Source organism: Prinia subflava, chromosome 11 (assembly GCF_021018805.1).
Source record: "Prinia subflava isolate CZ2003 ecotype Zambia chromosome 11, Cam_Psub_1.2, whole genome shotgun sequence".
Lineage (NCBI taxonomy): Eukaryota > Metazoa > Chordata > Aves > Passeriformes > Cisticolidae > Prinia > Prinia subflava.
Genome location: NC_086257.1, coordinates 24,140,497 through 24,158,284, shown reverse-complemented (window position 1 = coordinate 24,158,284; position 17,788 = coordinate 24,140,497). Strand labels below are relative to the sequence as shown.

Below are 17,788 nucleotides of genomic sequence, written 5' to 3'. Positions count from 1 at the left end.
AGGGCCTGGAGCTGCTGAGGGCTCCCAGGCGAGATGTGGGGTGTCCGTGGGACAAATCCAGGATTCCCACACATCCGTGCCTTTGGTTTTGGGAATGCTCAGCTGGAAATCATTTCCAGAAAAGCCCTGCAGGTTCTCAGACATTTGGAAGTTCTCTAAAACAAGCAAATGTTGCACTTTTCCCAAAATCTGGAGATGTCTGATAAAAGCAGTGTGAACACAGGACAAGGAACAGGGTGGGTATGATTTTATTTGTATTTCTGGGATTTATATTTGTATTTCTGAGGTTTGTATTTGTATTTCTGAGGTTTATATTTCTGGGGCTATTTCTATTGATTATATTTATATTTATATTTATATTTATGGAGGTTATTTTATGTTTAGACCAGTTGTGATGTGAATTCCTGGCTGATGAGTTGTGCCAGACGTGCTGGTTCTCCACCAGCCTGGAAAAGAAGCAAACCCCAAGAATTTTGCTGTATGATTTGAGGTTTTAGGCTGAAACCTTGGCCTCAAAACAGCTGGGGGAGACTTTGCCTTAGAATTCCAACGGCTTTGCTACTTCTCCAGAAGTTCCTGTGGAGCTCCTGAAGTGCTGTGAGTTTGTGACTGGCCAGCTCCACCACCCCCGTGCCTGGCAAGTGCCTGATCCTCCATTCCAGCCCTGCAGAGCAGTGGCAAAAACAAGGTAAGGGGACAAAAGCAGAGCCCCAAAGTGCCAGACCCATCCTATTTTCTTGGCTTAATTCCAAAAAAATATTTTAATCACCAGCTTCTTTAAGGAATGTTGGAATTCCACTCCCCGATCTCACACTTGTGATGATGAGAAAGGTTCTTCCAGCAGGAGGGTGTGGAATGCTGCTTCCCTGAGTTTATTGGGTGCTGAGGGGAAAAGCTTCAGTCAGGAGATCAAACTTATTTGTGTGAAATGCTGGAATCTGGGAAGCTGACATCACCCAGCCTGAAGACATCCAGGGAAAGCTGTTGTGTGAAATCATTGAATTGTTGTTCCCAATTCCAGCCTGAGGATTGTGAAAAGCATCCCAAATTAAACAGAACAGCCACCCCAAGGCCTCTGTTCCTCAGGAACGTGGTGTTCTTGGGAAGGATTTAATTTATCCTGCCACGAACCTGGCTAGTGGGGAAAAAAGGTGAGTTTGGGACAGTTTGGCACAGTCCCAGTGAGGTGGGACAGTGATGGATCTGCTGGAGAATTTGGTGGCAAAGGACAAAGCTGTGACTTTGTGGTGGGACAGGACAAGGCAGGAATAACACAGGAGCTGTTCCCAAACCTGGGAATTCATCCCCAAGGAGCCTCCCTGGCTCTGCAGGTGTGTTTGGGTCTGAGGTAACAGAAAGGTGGAAATTTGGGCTCCACAGCAGCAGAAAAAAAACCCAGCCTCAACCCTGAGTGATGGCATTTGGTTTATTGGAGATGTGAGTTGAAAATCAGCATGATTCTAGCCCAAAACACGACAAAAAATTAGTAGGCAAATCTCTCTTAGTGACAGATTAACACATTGCTCACGATTTGAATCCAAATATATTAATTTTGTGTATAAACTCTTAGGTAACAGTTAATTAGTGACATCAGATCAACTGCTGCATGTTCATGTGTGTATATAGGGAGTAGCAGAGGGTTCAGGCAGAGCTGCAGAACTCGGATCTCGCAGTTGGAGCAGTGACAGGAATTCATTTTGGCACAGGTCAGTGAAACCTCTCCCGTTCAGGCCTCGCGTGGAAGGACCATCCCAGCTCCAGGTCTGTCAACACAAGCGTTTGCTGACTGCATCCACAGCCACAAAACCGAGGATTTCACCTAAAAATTGGCTCCCCTTTCAGCTGAGGGCCCAGCAGCTGATCCGGATTCTGCCCCGGACCCGTCGTCGGCGCCGTGGCTCTCGGCAGCACAGAAATGTTTCACCTTCAGGGGGTGCCCGGGGAGCCACTTGAGGCGCATGTGACACGAAATGATTTCCTGCAGAAGGGATTTGAACACAGATTTTATCATCTCCATGCAGCTCATCTCCTGCTGCCAGCAGGGGCTGTTCTCGTGCACCTCCTTACCTGGGTTGGGATTTCATGCAGCAGCACGGTGTAGTCAAACTCAGTGAAATCATCTTCCCTGACCTGGGCAGGTGTGAAAAAGAGAAGAGTTATCAGAACACGGGTTCATGTTGTTAAAATGTGATGTCTGCTGTGGTTTACTGGAGCTCGGAAGGAGGTGAGCAGGGCCCCGTGGCTGTGGTTGTTTGGAGTGAGATGGATTTTAATCATGGAAAGATGGAATTAGGAGCACTTCCTGCATGGAATGTTAGAAGGCACCAAGAGCTGGGTGGCTCTGCAGCCTGTCTGCACTGAAAGCAGATGCTATCAATTGAATTTAGCCCTCAGGTAGATCTGAGAATCACATGAACCTCTCCTTCAGAGAGATGCTGAACAGCTGAGGAGCCAAACGTGGCTCCTGGCCGTGGGTCCCGGCGGGCTGAGGGCCCTGGAAGTGCTGGAAGTGCCCTGGAAGTGCTGCTGGATGGGCCCTGGAAGTGCTGCTGGATGGGCCCTGGAAGTGCTGCTGGATGGGCCCTGGAAGTGCTGCTGGATGGGCCCTGGAAGTGCTGCTGGATGGGCCCTGGAAGTGCCCTGGATGGGCCCTGGAAGTGCTGCTGGATGGGCCCTGGAAGTGCCCTGGATGGGCCCTGAAAGTGCTGCTGGATGGGCCCTGGAAGTGCTGCTGGATGGGCCCTGGAAGTGCTGCTGGATGGGCCCTGAAAGTGCTGGATGGGCCCTGGAAGTGCTGCTGGATGGGCCCTGGAAGTGCTGCTGGATGGGCCCTGAAAGTGCTGGATGGGCCCTGGAAGTGCTGCTGGATGGGCCCTGGAAGTGCCCTGGATGGGCCCTGGCAGTGCTGGATGGGCCCTGGCAGTGCTGGATGGGCCCTGGCAGTGCTGGATGGGCCCTGGAAGTGCCCTGGATGGGCCCTGGCAGTGCTGGATGGGCCCTGGCAGTGCTGGATGGGCCCTGGAAGTGCTGGATGTGCTGCAGGGGCTGCAGCTGCTCCCCAGCCGGGGGCAGGGGGTGCTGGGCTCTGCTCTGGGGCTCAGGAGCTGCTGCACCTGCAGAGCCACTCCTGCAGATCCAGCTCAGGACAATCTTCCCAGCCAAACCTGGACCACGAGCTGGTGCAGAGGGGGAGCTGCTGGGGAGGAGCAGCCCGGGGATTTGGGGCCTCCTGCTCCACTCACCCACTGCCTCACGGACTTCACTTGGGCCAGGAAATATCCCAAGGTCTCGGTGGACTTTTCCCACATGATGGAGCTGCTGCCAGCCACAGCCAGGGCCCACACTGGCTCCAGGGCAGGCTCGATGTTGCCGTAGCTGTCTGCAAGGCAAGGAGAAACAGAAAAGAATATTAATTCTGGCTGGGCAGCAGCAGAATGAGGAACCTCAGAGCAGCTTTGCCTGGCACAGCACCATTCCTGGATGGGGCTCTGCCCTCTGATGTGTCACAGGGAGGGGAATGATGCCCAGCCTGCAGTTCCAGGGAAGTGTGAAGTGTGGCAGAGCTGACACTGCCAGGAGAGGGATCCCACAATGAGGTGAGACACCCCAAAATCCACAATTATGGGAGTCCTTACCTAGCTGGGAGAAAAGATGGGATTTTTCCAGGATGGAAAAATGGTGTTGGTCATCCTCAGTGAACTCCCAGCCACAGCTGGGGATGTGTGTGGGTTTGGGCACTGTTATTCCTGAGGACAATCTGCACTGACTTGGCTTTAACGTGGGGAGCTGCTTTTAACCCAAACCACCCTCACAGGATGGTGCTGAGTGCCCGTGGTAAATCCAGAGGGGCTCTGTTCTCCCAAAAATCCTGGGGAGGTGGGATTGCTTTGACAGCAGGATGGGCTCGGGGTGCTGCTGTCAGTAATGTCCCCTTTTCAAATGCTTTCATGCTCTTTGAGATAAAATGAAATACCTGGAATGTTGTTTCCAGTTATGGGTTTGCTTTGGTGCCTGATGCTTTGGTAAAGTCTGTTGTCCTCTTCCTGGATTTCCTTCTGGTCTTTGGTGTGGGAGCACTTGATGCTGACAACAGGAGGAGACTTTTTCTTTGGGTACAGCACTGTAGCCAGGCAGTTCCCAGCATCTTCCTGTCAAGGGAGAGTTTCAAACTGTTATTTTTAATAAAGGTTTTATTTACCAGCAACTCACTCCTTGTATGAAGCTTCAGGGGTTAGGAAAGTGTCAAAAAGGATTTTATTTTTCCTTGTCCAGGAAAGAGGTTAAAGCTACAAGGCAAAAGGGATTTAACAGAAGGTTTTAATTAATGCTTGTCCTGCTTTCAGGACATGACAATGCTCTAAGTCATCTTGGAAATATGTTTGTGAGAGCTCAAGAAACAACATTAATTGATAACAGGGACTTTCATTGTGCCAGCCTTGAAACAAAAATAATCTAAGGCTTCACAGTAACTTCTGAAAACCATTTGAATGCCACAAAATGTGTGTGAAGGAAGAGGACAGTGAAACGCTGCTGACAGCTGGGGCAGAGGGGGTGGAATTGGAGAGACCACGGAGCTGTCAGCTCCTGATTTAGGACACAAATGTCCCTGTTTGGAGCTGCTGGAGCTGATTTACTGCCCAGGGAGAGGAGACAGAGCAGAACTCACCCCAGTCCTGTAGTCCTCAGTGCTGAACTGCAGGTAATACTTGTGGCCAGACTCTGGGATGTTCTGGAAGAGAGCAGAGGGAGCCAGCAGTGGAATTAAAGCCTTGTGTGCTGCAAGGAGCTCTGAGGGGGGAAGCACCTGCTGACATTCCCTGGGTTTGGGTGCAGCATTGCTGGTTTTAGTCTTCCTTGGTGTGTAAAACCATTCTGGACCCAAAGCAAACCTTTGTGTGTTGCTTTTCTAACCCTGAGCCTTCCTGTTCCCAGCACACTTTTCCAGGAAATTATTGATGGTACAAGGTGAGTGGAGTTTCAATCCCTCAGAGCCTCAGCTCAGCACCTGCCTGTGGTACCCACACAGAGCTGGAAAATGCAGGTAAAAATTTGCTTTAGGCACTCAATTTTTATAAAATGTCCTCCTGGAGCTTTAGGATGGGGCAAGTCCAGTGCAGAGCCAAATCTCACCATGAAGGAGGTGCAGGAAACAGAGAGGATGAACTCAGACTTTTTGATAATTTCTTTCTTTTCTGCATCCTCCTTCTCCCCTTTTTGTGCATTGCCTCAAATATTGTCCTCAAAGTGACAATGGGACAAGGGCAGAGTAGTGAAAACTGATTTTCTGAAATGCAGGCTCACCAAAGGAGTGATTGCAATGAAAGGAGGTTTACAAGGGTCTCATCTCGTGCAATAACCACATTTAAATCCAAGATTCCAACTGTTGTAAAGCCACCCAAGAGGTGTTTTTCCTGTGGTTTACAACACCCCCAATCTGATTAAATTTGGGGATTTTTACAGTGACCCAGGATTACTCCTGTGTATCATCAGTCCTGCGGGTGAGAGAAGCTGCAATAGTCAGAAGGACTTTTAGAAGAGCACAGAATTCTGTGTTTCTGGGGGTTTGGAAGCAGAGATTCCCTCCTGATTTGCAACAACTCTCCCACAGTACTGCTAGTAGCTACTACCACCCTACTACTGCAGCCTAGCCAGCTTTCAAATGATGCTACACAGCTAAAAACAAATATTTAGTCTGGTGTGAGCACCTGAGGCTTCCTGAGCTCACCAGGGAGAAGGGAGAAGCTCCATTTGGCACAAAATAATGGTACAGGTCTTTGAAGTCTCAAAGGAAAACTTTTATTTGCACTATTTTTTCCCACTTCCATCCCAAAATGCTGTTACCCAACCCCAGAGTGTGAGCTGAGCAGAGCTCAGGGATGAGTGGCAACCCCCAGGGAAGCAGCCAGAGATAAAAGTGTCCAAAAAGAGAAGGAAACAAGTGAGTAATTCATTTTTACATTCAATATCTGGGTCACGGGATTCTTTTACTTCTGGGCTCCAAATTACTGCAATTTTCCTGACAGATTTTTGGTCCTGGGAAGGCCAAAACAGCCATTTCAGAGCAGCTTCCCTGCAGGACCCCAGGGAATCAGTGTAAATCAGTGTAAATCAGTGTAAATCAGTGTAAATCAGTGTAAATCAGTGTAAATCAGTGTAAATCAGTGTAAATCAGTGTAAATCAGTTTGCACTTCCCTCACTCCCCAGAGGCACGGAAAGGGAGGATCCCTCTCTCCCCAAGTCCTGAGGAGGTTCCCATCTCTCCCCTCTGCTTTCCCAGCAGGATTTTTCCCCTGAGATCAGTTTTTCCCTGGGAAAAGGAGTCAGAGCTGTGCCCCTGCCATGGATTCTGCCTTTCCCACCCAAACGTGGGGCTCTGACTGTTGGAAATTAATAGAACATTTTTAATTGAGTTCTAATGCCAGGGAGCAGAGCTGTGGTGTTGCACTCTTTGTGCCCAGGTGAGGCTGTGAAATGTCCACCCAGATATTTGAAAATTGGATTTTCTAGTCCAATTTAAGCAAATGTTGCACGAGATCTCCTGGCTTTTCCCTTTCCCCTTCACCTCCCTGCTCCTAAATTAGGATTTCCAGGACAGCTTGGGATGGGAAACTGCTCCCAAAAGCTTCCCTTTAAATTCTGGGACCTTCAGCTGGCACAAACTGAGACTTCTCTTATCAAAAGTGTGTTTGAAACTGCAGCTGCCAACACCTCCAGGAGCTGCTGTTTCCTACAAGATCCTCTTTCCAGAGAAAAAAGGGACAACAAAAATCATCTGCATCCACCACTAAGGTAAGGATTATTCCAGGTCTGGCATTTTGGAAACACTCAGGAAAGAAAGTCTCATTTTACCTGAACTTGAAAGATCTTTCCCATCTAAGAGAGTTCCCAGTCCTGTTTCTAATTACCAGTTTCACCAGCTCGTGGGCTAATAAAGCTAGTATTAAATTACAATGTTCATTATTAAATTCCACTAAAAAGTTATCCTGGTTTTACAAGATCCACTAATGCAGTAAGCAATAGGAAATTAGCCCCCTTTCAAAAATAACTAAAAACCAGACAAACCTAAAAAAAAGACCCAATCCCGACATTTCTGCCTCTTGCCTTCATCTAATACAGCAAATTCCTTCCAGGAAATTCTTCTCATTTTTTTCCAGGGGAGGACAGGAAAGAAGGAAGTGCCCACTCTTAGTGCATTTCTCCTCTGGTTTTCACAGAAAGTACAAAAAAAAAAAAGGTAAATAAACTGCAGAGAGTTCCAGGGAGCTCCTACAGCATCCAGCACTGAGGAAATAAGGAGCAATTTCACTTCTCTATAATGAGCCAGTTATTTTCCTTCCTGTATCGGGAGGCAGGTGGCTGACAGAGGGTGGAAAACCCCCTTTCCCTCCCACAAATATTCACTTATTCTTCAGCCAGGCACAGGTGTTTATATATGGAAATATTTTTATATAGACATATGCAAAGTGCCCAGGAAATAGAGAAGGAGCACGTGTACTTTTGGAGAGTATAAAATAACACAGAGAATTCCTGTCATAGGTGTTTGTAGTAATTTCAGGAAAGGAAAGTTAAGGAATTTAAAGGAAAGCTTAAATATCCCAGGAACACTTCCATGCTCGGCACCCAATGGTTTCTATAATACAAGGGCTGCATTAATTAATGCATCCTAGATATTTCTGGTTGGTTTGGAATACCTTTTTTGAAGGGGGACATTTAACACTACACCCTCTTACTCAGTTTTAGGAGTTGAACAGGACAAGTGGTGGAAGATCTCCAGATCCTGGAAAGGATCCAATGGAATCCAGTGCTGCCTCTGGCACCTCAGACTGGGAACCCAGAACAACCAGCCCTTGCTCTGAGGAGCTGCCCAGCAGAATCCAGGGTCCAGAATTTGTTTTTCTGGGAACCCAGAACAACCAGCCCTTGCTCTGAGGAACTGCCCAGCAGAATCCAGGGTCCAGAATTTGTTTTTCTGGGAACCCAGAACCAGCCCTTGCTCTCGGGAGCTGCCCAGCAGCAGGAGCACAGGGCTGGATTTAAATCCCATCCCTCAGCTCTCCAGGAAGGTGATGCATTCCTTCCAGGATCTACAGCCCGGGACAAACATTCCCCGCAAGTCTTTGCCTGATCTTGTCCTTTCAGAAACTGAATAAGCTGCAAAAAATCCCCAAACCTGGAGGAGAAGGGCTGTACCCCGAGCACCACCTCGAGCATCCCAGGACGGGAAGGCTCTGTCCCCGCAGCTGCTCCTCTCTGGGACCCGTCCCGTTCTGACCTCAATTCGGTGTGATTTTTGTAAGATTAAGGAATATTTCTGGTGGGAACTGCATCGCCTTTAGACGAAGCTCGCGGTATGAGGGAGGGACTGCGGGACAGCCGCTCCTGAGGAGAGCCAGGGGTGCCACGAGGGACGAGGCTGTGGGACAGCGGTCCCCGAGGAGACCCGGGTGTCCCCGAGGATGGCAGAGGGACAGCGGTCCCCGAGGAGACCCGGGTGTCCCTGAGGAGACCCGGGTGTCCCGAGGATGGGGCAGAAGGACAGCGGTCCCTGAGGAGACCCGGGTGTCCCCAAGGATGGGGCAGCGGCTCTTGAGGGACGCGGGAAGGCGCTCGGTGCCCTGCGTGCGAACACGCAAAGCTCCTTTATATATAACAATCCTGATGTAATAATTCCTGTTCATTACACTTTCCCAGCGTCCCTTTACCCCCCGCCGGCTCCCCGCTTACCTTCAGCGTAGCCTTGCGGACCTGCCCGAGCGCCCTGAGCCCGCCGAGGGATCCCGCCTGGAAGTTGCGGTACTGCAGGGCCACCCGCGCCGCCGCCGCGGCCGAGCGGCTGCCGGGCTGCAGCTCCTGCCCGGCGCCCGGGGCTGCAAACGCGAGCACCAGCAGCACCAGCAGGGCGGGCGGAGAGCGGAGCCCCGGCGGGGAGCGGAGCCCCGGCATGGTGCGGGCAGCGGCGGGCACTGGGGCGGGCTCGGCCCCGCTCCCGTACAAATAGCGGGGCCCGGCCCGCTGCTCCCGCCCGCCCTCCGCCCGCTGCCAGCGCCCGCCGGAGGGCCCGGCCCGGCGGCGACTCCCCTTCCCTCAGCCCTCCCACCCCAGAGGCTGCACGGGCCGGGGGGGCTGAGGGGAACGGGGGGCTGAGGGGAACGGGGGGATGAGGGGAACGGGGGGATGAGGGGAGCCAGGGGGCTTGAGAGGAGCCGAGGGGGCTTGAGGGGAGCCAGGGCGTTATGGGGACCCGGAGCCTTGAAGATGCTGGGGGGACACTGAGAGGGACCCGGGTATTGAAGGGAGCCAGGGGGATATGAGGGGGTCTGAGGGGAGCCAGGGGGATTTGAGGGGGTCTGAGAGGAGCCAGGGGGATTTGAGGGGGTCTGAGGGGAGCCAGGGGGATTTGAGGGGTGTTGGGTACTGAGGAGAGGCTGCGGCACTCGATGGGGACCAGGGGTTCTGAGAGGAACCAGGAGGATTTGAGGGGGCACTGAGGACTTGGAGGGCAGCCAGGGGGACTTCAGAGGGACCAGGGATTTTAAGGGCAGCCAGAGGGAATTGAAGGGAGCCAGACGAGCTGGAGGGGGACCAAGGTTTCTGGGGGCTCAGAGGGATTTGAGGAGTGCCAGCATCCAGGGAAACCAGGGAGACTCAAGGAGGGCCAGGGATTCTGAGAGGAGATGAGGGGCACTGGGGGTACTCAGGGAGGGCTGGGAGCGGGGGAGATGCTGGAACCCGAGCAGGACCGGGGGTTCTGAGGGGAGCCAGGGACACTGAGGGTCACAGGATTTCTCTGAAAGGAGCCTGCAGCTCAAGCCAGATGTGTAATCATGACACAGATGAGAGCAAAAACAGGTAATGGTTGGAAAAACACAGTTAGCTCCTTCTCAGCGTTACCACAACTCAACACCTCCCCAAGCTGCAGAGCCCCGCTCAGACCGTGACACGCTTTGCCTGGGACACGGCTGAAATATTCCAAATGTAATGCACAAGAAGCATTCATCTCTGGAATAAATCTCACTTAGTGAAGTTTTTGGAACCAGTATAGTCATGTCTTAGTAACATGAAGAAAATCAACAGAGAAAGCAGCCAGATTGCCTTAAAATTATGTTTGGGATACAAGTGGGCTTGCTGCCTTGCTCCTCCTGGAAGCATCTCTTTTGGAGAGGCTGAATGTGGTAAAATGTAAAAGGCTGCAGCACTTCCTGTGTTAAAAAAGCTGATTTTTAATGCCCTGCTGTATTACCATCTGAGCAGACAGGGGTTTGTATGTGCAGCTGGAAATCTATTTTTGTGCTCTGCATGAGCATTGCGGCAGGTTTCTGGGCTGGGACCTCAGAGAAGTAAATCAAAACTCTGGTTAAGGACTCAAACTGTCTCCTGTGGAGCTGTAAGTCTCTCTTTATTACTGGAACGCTTTTTCACAGAACTGGAAATTCAGTATTCCTGAGGCTTTGCTAAGTGAGGGAATTGGTAAAGTATCATTCTTTAGTACAGTTTTTTATACCACCCAGCTGATTGTCCTGAATTTGTTGATTATGATTTTCCCTCCTGAAATAGCTTCTGCAATTAACAGTTTGTCTCTTTACGTTCACATTTCCCACAGGCCAGGCTGGAGGGGCGTGGAGCAACCTGGGCAAGTGGCGGTGACCCTGCCTGGTAGCCAGGTTAGCCAGAGGATCATTTTTTTTTTCTTATTGGGACAGGTGGTGTGTTTATCTCCAATATTTTTCTGGGTGAAACCAACATTTCCTGATTTGTCCTCACAGTGGTGACAGCGCTGATGCCCCTTTCAAGCTGAGATGCCCGGGCTGCCTGCCCTCGGTGGCAGCGGGGGTTGGCAGTGCCAGCCGTGCCCTGCCTGCCCTCGGTGGCAGCGGGGTCTGGGTCTGGGCAGTGCCAGCCGTGCCCTGCCTGCCCTCGGTGGCAGCGGGGTCTGGGTCTGGGCAGTGCCAGCCGTGCCCTGCCTGCCCTCGGTGGCAGCGGGGTCTGGGCAGTGCCAGCCGTGCCCTGCCTGCCCTCGGTGGCAGCGGGGTTTGGCAGTGCCAGCCGTGCCCTGCCTGCCCTCGATGGCAGCGGGGTCTGGGCAGTGCCAGCCGTGCCCTGCCTGCCCTCGGTGGCAGCGGGGGTTGGCAGTGCCAGCCGTGCCCTGCCTGCCCTCGGTGGCAGCGGGGGTTGGCAGTGCCAGCCGTGCCCTGCCTGCCCTCGGTGGCAGCGGGGTCTGGCAGTGCCAGCCGTGCCCTGCCTGCCCTCGGTGGCAGCGGGGGTTGGCAGTGCCAGCCGTGCCCTGCCTGCCCTCGGTGGCAGCGGGGCTTTGTTTGGCAGTGCCAGCCGTGCCCTGCCTGCCCTCGGTGGCAGCGGGGTCTGGGCAGTGCCAGCCGTGCCCTGCCTGCCCTCAGTGGCAGCGGGGTCTGGCAGTGCCAGCCGTGCCCTGCCTGCCCCTGCAGCACCAGCCGGGGCGTGGGGAGCCGAGGGTGCCGTGGGAGCGCAGGAAGCGCCGCTCCCCGGGCAGGAGAGCAGCGGGGCTGGCCGGGCAGGGAGGCTCCGCTGCAGGATGTGCGGCAGGGTGGGGTGGGGTGGGAGCGGCTTCCCCTGCTCACGCTGCTCGGGGAAGGGGTTAAAGCCACCCTGCGCGGGGGTTTCACACTCACAGCTTCGCTGCCTTTGACTGTGGGGGGTTTCTTATAGAGAGGTAAAGGCCTGTAGATGCGCCTTTGTCACAAAAGCCTGCCCGGCTCAGAGCGCTGACTGCCCCCATGCCTGACTTTGGATGCACTTCCCTTCCCCTCACGTTCTCCTCCTTTTCCTGCTGTCCCGGTGACAGGGCAGTTTCCTTCCTCCCGAGGGCAACCAGGCGGCCGTGAGTAACCCAGGGTCAGTGTGACAAGGGCACTGAACCCCTGCGACAAAGCAGGGACAACCCCAGGACATTTCCTACTCTTGTTGCTGCTGTAATTTGCTGTTGTTCTGAACTTACAAAACACTTTGACTTTTAAAAAGAAAAGCTGAGATGCTGAACTGGTCCAGGTCAAGGCTGGGGATGTTTGTAAACGAAGAAGCACAAGGTTTTGTGCTTCTACAACATGTAGGAAATGTATTTATTTTAAACTCTGAGGCGTTTGGACCCTTAAGAGCTGGGAGTGCATCCTCCAAGAGCTAAGGTTGCTTCAGGCCCTCTGGTGAAGGTGAAACGAAGCTCTGCAGTCAGAGCTGTACCAGAGGGGCTGAAGTGAATGATGGGGATACATCCACTGCAGGATGAGTCCTGAGGGGGCAGCAGGACCATCAGAGGGATGGAGCAGCTGAGCTGGGAGGAAAGGCGGGAGAATTGGGAGTACTCAGCCTGGAGAAGCTTTGGGGTGGCGTCACTGTGGCCTCATCTGAATGGGCTACAAGGATGGAGGGACAGGACACAGGGAATGGCTTCACATGGACAGAGGGCAGGGCTGGGTGGGAGATTGGGCAGGAATTGTTCCCTGGCAGGGTGGGCAGGCCCTGGCACAGGGTGCCCAGAGCAGCTGTGGCTGTCCCTGTCCCCTGGCAGTGCCCAAGGCCAGGCTGGACACTGGGGCTGGAGCAGCCTGGGACAGTGGGAGGTGCCCAAGGCAGGGGTGGGGCTGGATGGGATTTAAGGTCCTCTCCAACCCAAACCATTCCATAATTCCACAATTCTGTATATTCTGGTTAATTGGAATGTGGCGCAGGGAGATTTTGTCCTTTACAGTATTTTTCCCTCTCATCCCACATGGTTTGCTCCAGCCCCAGAGAGGACGGTGCTGGTGTCAGTTCTGTCTCAGAGCCCCTCTCTCTCTCCCCTTCTCTGTTCCCCTTAGGAACCAGGACGCTCTGGGAAGCTGCCCAGGGTGGTTTGTGTCACACTTTTGTCACAGCTGACTTGGACCCTTCAGAACTGGAAACGAGGCTTGGGTCAGACAGTGGCTCTAAAAAGCATTCTGAGGTTTGCATTTTCCTTTTTCATACATCAAGTGCTTGTTTAGAGACCAATTATTCCTAATTTGTTTCATATTTGGAGGGGATTTCTATATCCCCTGTATACACCAGACCTCACTGGCTCACAATCATTACCAGCTGACTGTAATTTAATACAGTGAATTTGGACAAAATTCAGTTTATTTGGTTGTGCAACTTTTCCAGTTTTAACTTCCCCATCTTGCTGTAGTTAAGAACGAGTCCTGTTACTTGATTTTAACTGATTTGGGATTTATTCTCAATAATTAATCCCAAAGATTTTATTTTTAATTAGCCTCCAAATATTTTGCTGGATAAATCAAGAATTGGTCACCTTTTAATGCACTGCTGGGCTGACCTTACCTTACCTATAGGAATAAAATATGGGTATTGCTTTAGAGTGGCTCATTTTCCCCAGGAAAATTTGGGTTTGAAGGTTTCTGATTATTTTTAAATCATGGATAGGGTTTTTTTTTCAAAGAAATATTTGTATTTTGTGTCAGCAGCAGTTCTGTCTCCCCAGGCCCTTGCAAATTGTCTCTCTCCATCTTTCTTGCAGCTCCTTTCAGGTACTGGCAGGCCATAATTAGGTCACCTCAGCGCTTCATTTTTAAGGGACAATATTGAAGGAAGGTCTGGTAACATCTTCTGGCCAAAACCAACTCACTGATGCTGTTTCCATTATTAAGTTGGGTTTAAAATGTGTGCCAAGTTCCTGTGCAATGGAAATGGCACCAGGACGTTTCAGAGCTCTCTTAGCTGCTGTTGCCCCTTCTCCAGTGAATTATCCATCAGCACTTCTGCTCCTGCTGCCTGGAGGCTACTCCAGCCTGAAGGTTACTGGTGTAAAATCCCCTTTAATGCCCCATTTCATTCAATTTGCTGTTTTTACTGTATCAAATCAATACTTGTGCAGTGTCAGACATTCCCACACAGAACAAACCCCTTGTGAACCCAGTGAGACAGAGAAGCAGAAACTCCCAGGCACGTGAGCACTGACAGGATCCTCTTTTCTTGCACTTCCCCAAATGTTGTTTTGCAAGGAGATTGGAATAAATCTGCATGACCTAATCCCAGGAAAGGGAAAGGACATGGATTATAAACAGGGAGTCAATCATTGCAGATGATCACTGTGATCCTGATGTTGGAGAGAGACACAGAATATTTGGCAAACCTCTTCTGGATAATTTCCTTTTAGTTCTGGAGCTGCTGTGGGACAGAGAAACCTTTCCAGACAAACAAATCCCTTCCATGCCCAGTGAGGTCCCATCACCCAGAGCCAGGAATAAACACGGGCACTAAATAATCCTGTTAATAACCTGAAACCACCCTGCTGCCTCGGGAAACTGTAACAAATGCGTGTGGGATCATGCTCAGGCCTCTTTAAAAACAAACCGTAATTAAAGCAGCCCTTTGGAGCCGAGCTGCTGAGGGGAGTATTTGCTTTTTGGAGTTCTAGCTGGCGGTCACAGGGGAGCTCAGCTGGGATGTTTGGTTGTTGGACAGCTCTTGCAGCAGTTCTGCCTCTCCAGAGATGTTTGGGCAGGTCCCTAAAAGATGGGAATCTGAAATGGAGCCTCTAAAGCAGTGTTCAAATGGAATTCCTGGCAGATCATGGGCATGGAGGCACAACCCCTCACCCCACAAAACTTTAATTTGTTTGAGGCTAACATTTACTTACCTGACAGCAGTAAAAATCCCCTTGTAATGCTGCCTTTTTGACAGTGATTCTGTAAAGATTCAGTGCACGTCCCTGGGAAAGGAGGGTTGCAACAGCACAAGCACTTGGGAGGTGTTTGGTTGCACAATGTTTGGAGAAGGCATTCAATATTCGCACAGCAAGGGGGTGATGGCTCAGGGGTGTTTGAAATGAGGGGAGGACAGAGAGGGATTCTCCCCAAAACTCCTCAGCACTGTCTCAGCAGCCACCCCTCCCTGCAGGGTGGCAGTGGCCCCTCAGAGAGGAGGCAGTTTTCCATCTCCTGCTCCCTGGGTCCCCTCTGTGTCCCCTCTTTGTCCTCTCTCAGGGCCCTTCTCCAGGAGCTGGGGATGCTGAGCCCTGAGGTTCCCTTCATCCAAACCCAAAAGGGACAGAAACCCCTGGGGACAGCCCTGCGCTGTCACTGTGCTGGGCACGCCTCAAAGGGGATCCTGACATTAACTATTCCATAATTTTTAACATCTCCTAGACAAAAGAAGGTTCAAGAGAATAAATATATATCATATTTATGTATATTTATTATATAATAAATATAGATAATAAAATATTCCTTCCTTGAGTAGCTGGGGATGTTCTTTAGGGTGGAAAACAAGTAGAATTTATTGTTAACTCTGTTCTAAGAAAAATTTGTGTTGCAGGGAGATTAATTAACTTAAATGCAGCGTTTTATCTTCACATATGAATTTTGTACTTAGGTTTTTTAAAGGTTTGCTCAAAGTTAAACACTTATAGTTTGTTTTTATGCCAGTAGATACATAAATTACTCATGGAATTATTCACTGCACTTGATGATGCTGAAGATATTTTCCAGCCTTAATGATTCTGGGATTCTATTACCCAATTTTCAGCTCACCCTATAAAATGTGTGATGACAATTTGCAGGTTTTTAATTTTACTCTCCTGCAGGATTTCCAGGTGATTGCAGCAGATTGAGCACCCTGACAGCAGGAAAGGCAGGTTACTCTTCAGGAACCCGTACAGTTATTTCAAAGAACAAATCAAAATCCACATTGTGGTTGGTTTGTATGGCAAAGTTCGTATTTAGTTATTGTAGGCACCACTCCTGGGACTTAAAAATCAACTAGGATTACATTTTATTCTGAGTATGAGATGGACATGGCATTAAAATACCAGAGCAGCTATGTCCAGTTCTTGAAGTAATCAATGTCTATAAAATCTCATTTTCATACTGATGAATGGTTTGGTTTCTCTCATTGGCCAGTGAATTATCTCACAGCAATCTCGTTTTCTTGGTTGTGATTAGCAATAACTCCTCCTTTGTTCTTTTCTGCATCACTGTGTGTTCCCAGAACTTGGAGAAAATGATCTCTTTCCCCAGGATTAGTCACGGTGTTTTACAAACACGGCTTTGTTTCCTCATGAAATGAATGTATCAGCACCACCGTGTTTATTTCTGCAGGGCCTTAACCAGCAGCAGGATGGGGCAGTCCAAGTGAACCTGGTGCAATCAGAGTTTTTATCAAGCTCAGCGTGGCCAGTGTGATTTTTCCTGAGCAGTGTTTATCCTGTCACAACTCCAGGGGACGGGCGAGGGCCGCGAGCTCAGCGTGGCTTTGGTCCAGGCATCAGCTGCCCACAGGCCTTCCAAACGTTCCCAGCTCCAGGAACAGTCTGTGAGGAGCAGGAGAGGGCACAGCCATTCCCAGCAGCTCCAATTCCTCCTGGAGGGGCTGCAAGGAGAAAACTCTTCCACTCTGATCCCTGGGAAAGGGCAGGGAGTGTGTGGGATCTGGCAGAGCTCCCCACCACAGCACCAAACCCATCCCAGAGAGGGTGACCACGGCTGTGCTCAGCATTCCCTGTGTTCCATTGGGAAAATGGATCAGAAAGGCTGCAGTGGGCACCAGTGTTTAGTGGTTATAGCAGAAACAGCAATGAAAATGGGAAAAGTTTCGTGTCTAAATGTGTGTTTAATGTCTAAATGGGGGTTCTGGTTTGGAAAATGAGAGTTTGGTACCTTCAAATGTTCACAGAACCATGGAATTCCAGATTGGATGGGCTGGGAGGGACCTTAAATCTCTCATTCCCAACCCCTGCCATGGCAGGGACACCTTCCACTGGCCCAGGCTGCTCCAGCCTGGCCTTGGCACTGCCAGGGATCCAAGGACTTCTCTGGGAATTCCAGCCCCTCCCCACCCTCCCAGGGAGGATCTGGGTTAAAAGGTTTGGGTTTGGTTTAGAATATAAAAACACGTCCAGGATGGGTTTGTTAATTTTTTATCCAAAGAAAAATGTCTTCAGAATTGTGGAATTTTATTTCTCTAGGTATTGGTGTTATAAAATGTGCTGAAGTATTTATATGGATGAAATTAGTGAAGTTATCTCAGATTAAATAATTTGCTGCCAGTTAAGAGCCTGGTGCTATAATTTTTTTATTAAGTATAGAGCTCTTTAGATTGGTGATGTGTTTACAAACAACACAGTGCCACATCTGAATAAATTATAAATATATATATAGTGGGAGAGGTGTAACCCATGACTGAAGTGATATTATGGCTGAATTCCTGATATCATCCACCTTTCCCTCTGGAAGGATTTTTAATTGAATATTTAATTGTCCAAACAAATATAAGAAGTTTAAGGGAAATTCTTGCATAAAGGATAAAAGGAGAACTTTCCCTTTTCTCTGTGCAAGCCATTGCAGTTTCCCTGCAGGAAGCTCCAACCTGTATTGACATTTTGGTTTCCTTTTTTCCCCTGATCCTGCCTGCCCTTGATTCCAGAGGAGAACAATGGGAGGGCAGTGAGTGCTGGGGGTATTTAAAGCACAATCCTGGGAAATGCTCCCATCACCACAGAGCCCTTTTCCTTCCCCTGGCAAATCCCCTGGCTGTGCTCCAGCCTCTGGATCCTCCAGCCTCTCCCTGAGGGAATTGTTCCCAACATGGAAAACTCCTGGATTGCAGTGGCAGCGCTGGAAGGGCACAGGGAGACCTCAACCAAGGCCCAGATCCACTCTCCTGGTGCATTCAGAAGGTGTTGCTGATTCTAACAAAGGTCAGAGATTTATTTTTAATTAATTATCTGTCCCAGCCTTCTTAAATCTAGTGATCAGCGTTCCATATTTGTAGTGATCGCAGGGT

General features: G+C 50.3%; 1 protein-coding gene across 1 annotated transcript; it reads right to left on the bottom strand.

Moving 5' to 3' along the window:
• Positions 1–1,412: 1,412 nt before the first annotated feature.
• LOC134556172 (ovocalyxin-32-like) lies at positions 1,413–9,045 on the bottom strand. Its single transcript, XM_063408463.1, has 6 exons — positions 8,726–9,045; positions 4,667–4,729; positions 3,974–4,148; positions 3,243–3,379; positions 2,068–2,130; positions 1,413–1,978 (listed from the first exon to the last, which is right to left on the bottom strand). Exons 1-6 carry the CDS (start codon positions 8,942–8,944, stop codon positions 1,820–1,822), a joined length of 816 nt encoding a protein of 271 aa, XP_063264533.1. The 5' UTR covers positions 8,945–9,045; the 3' UTR covers positions 1,413–1,819.
• Between the last annotated feature and the right edge of the window lie 8,743 nt (positions 9,046–17,788).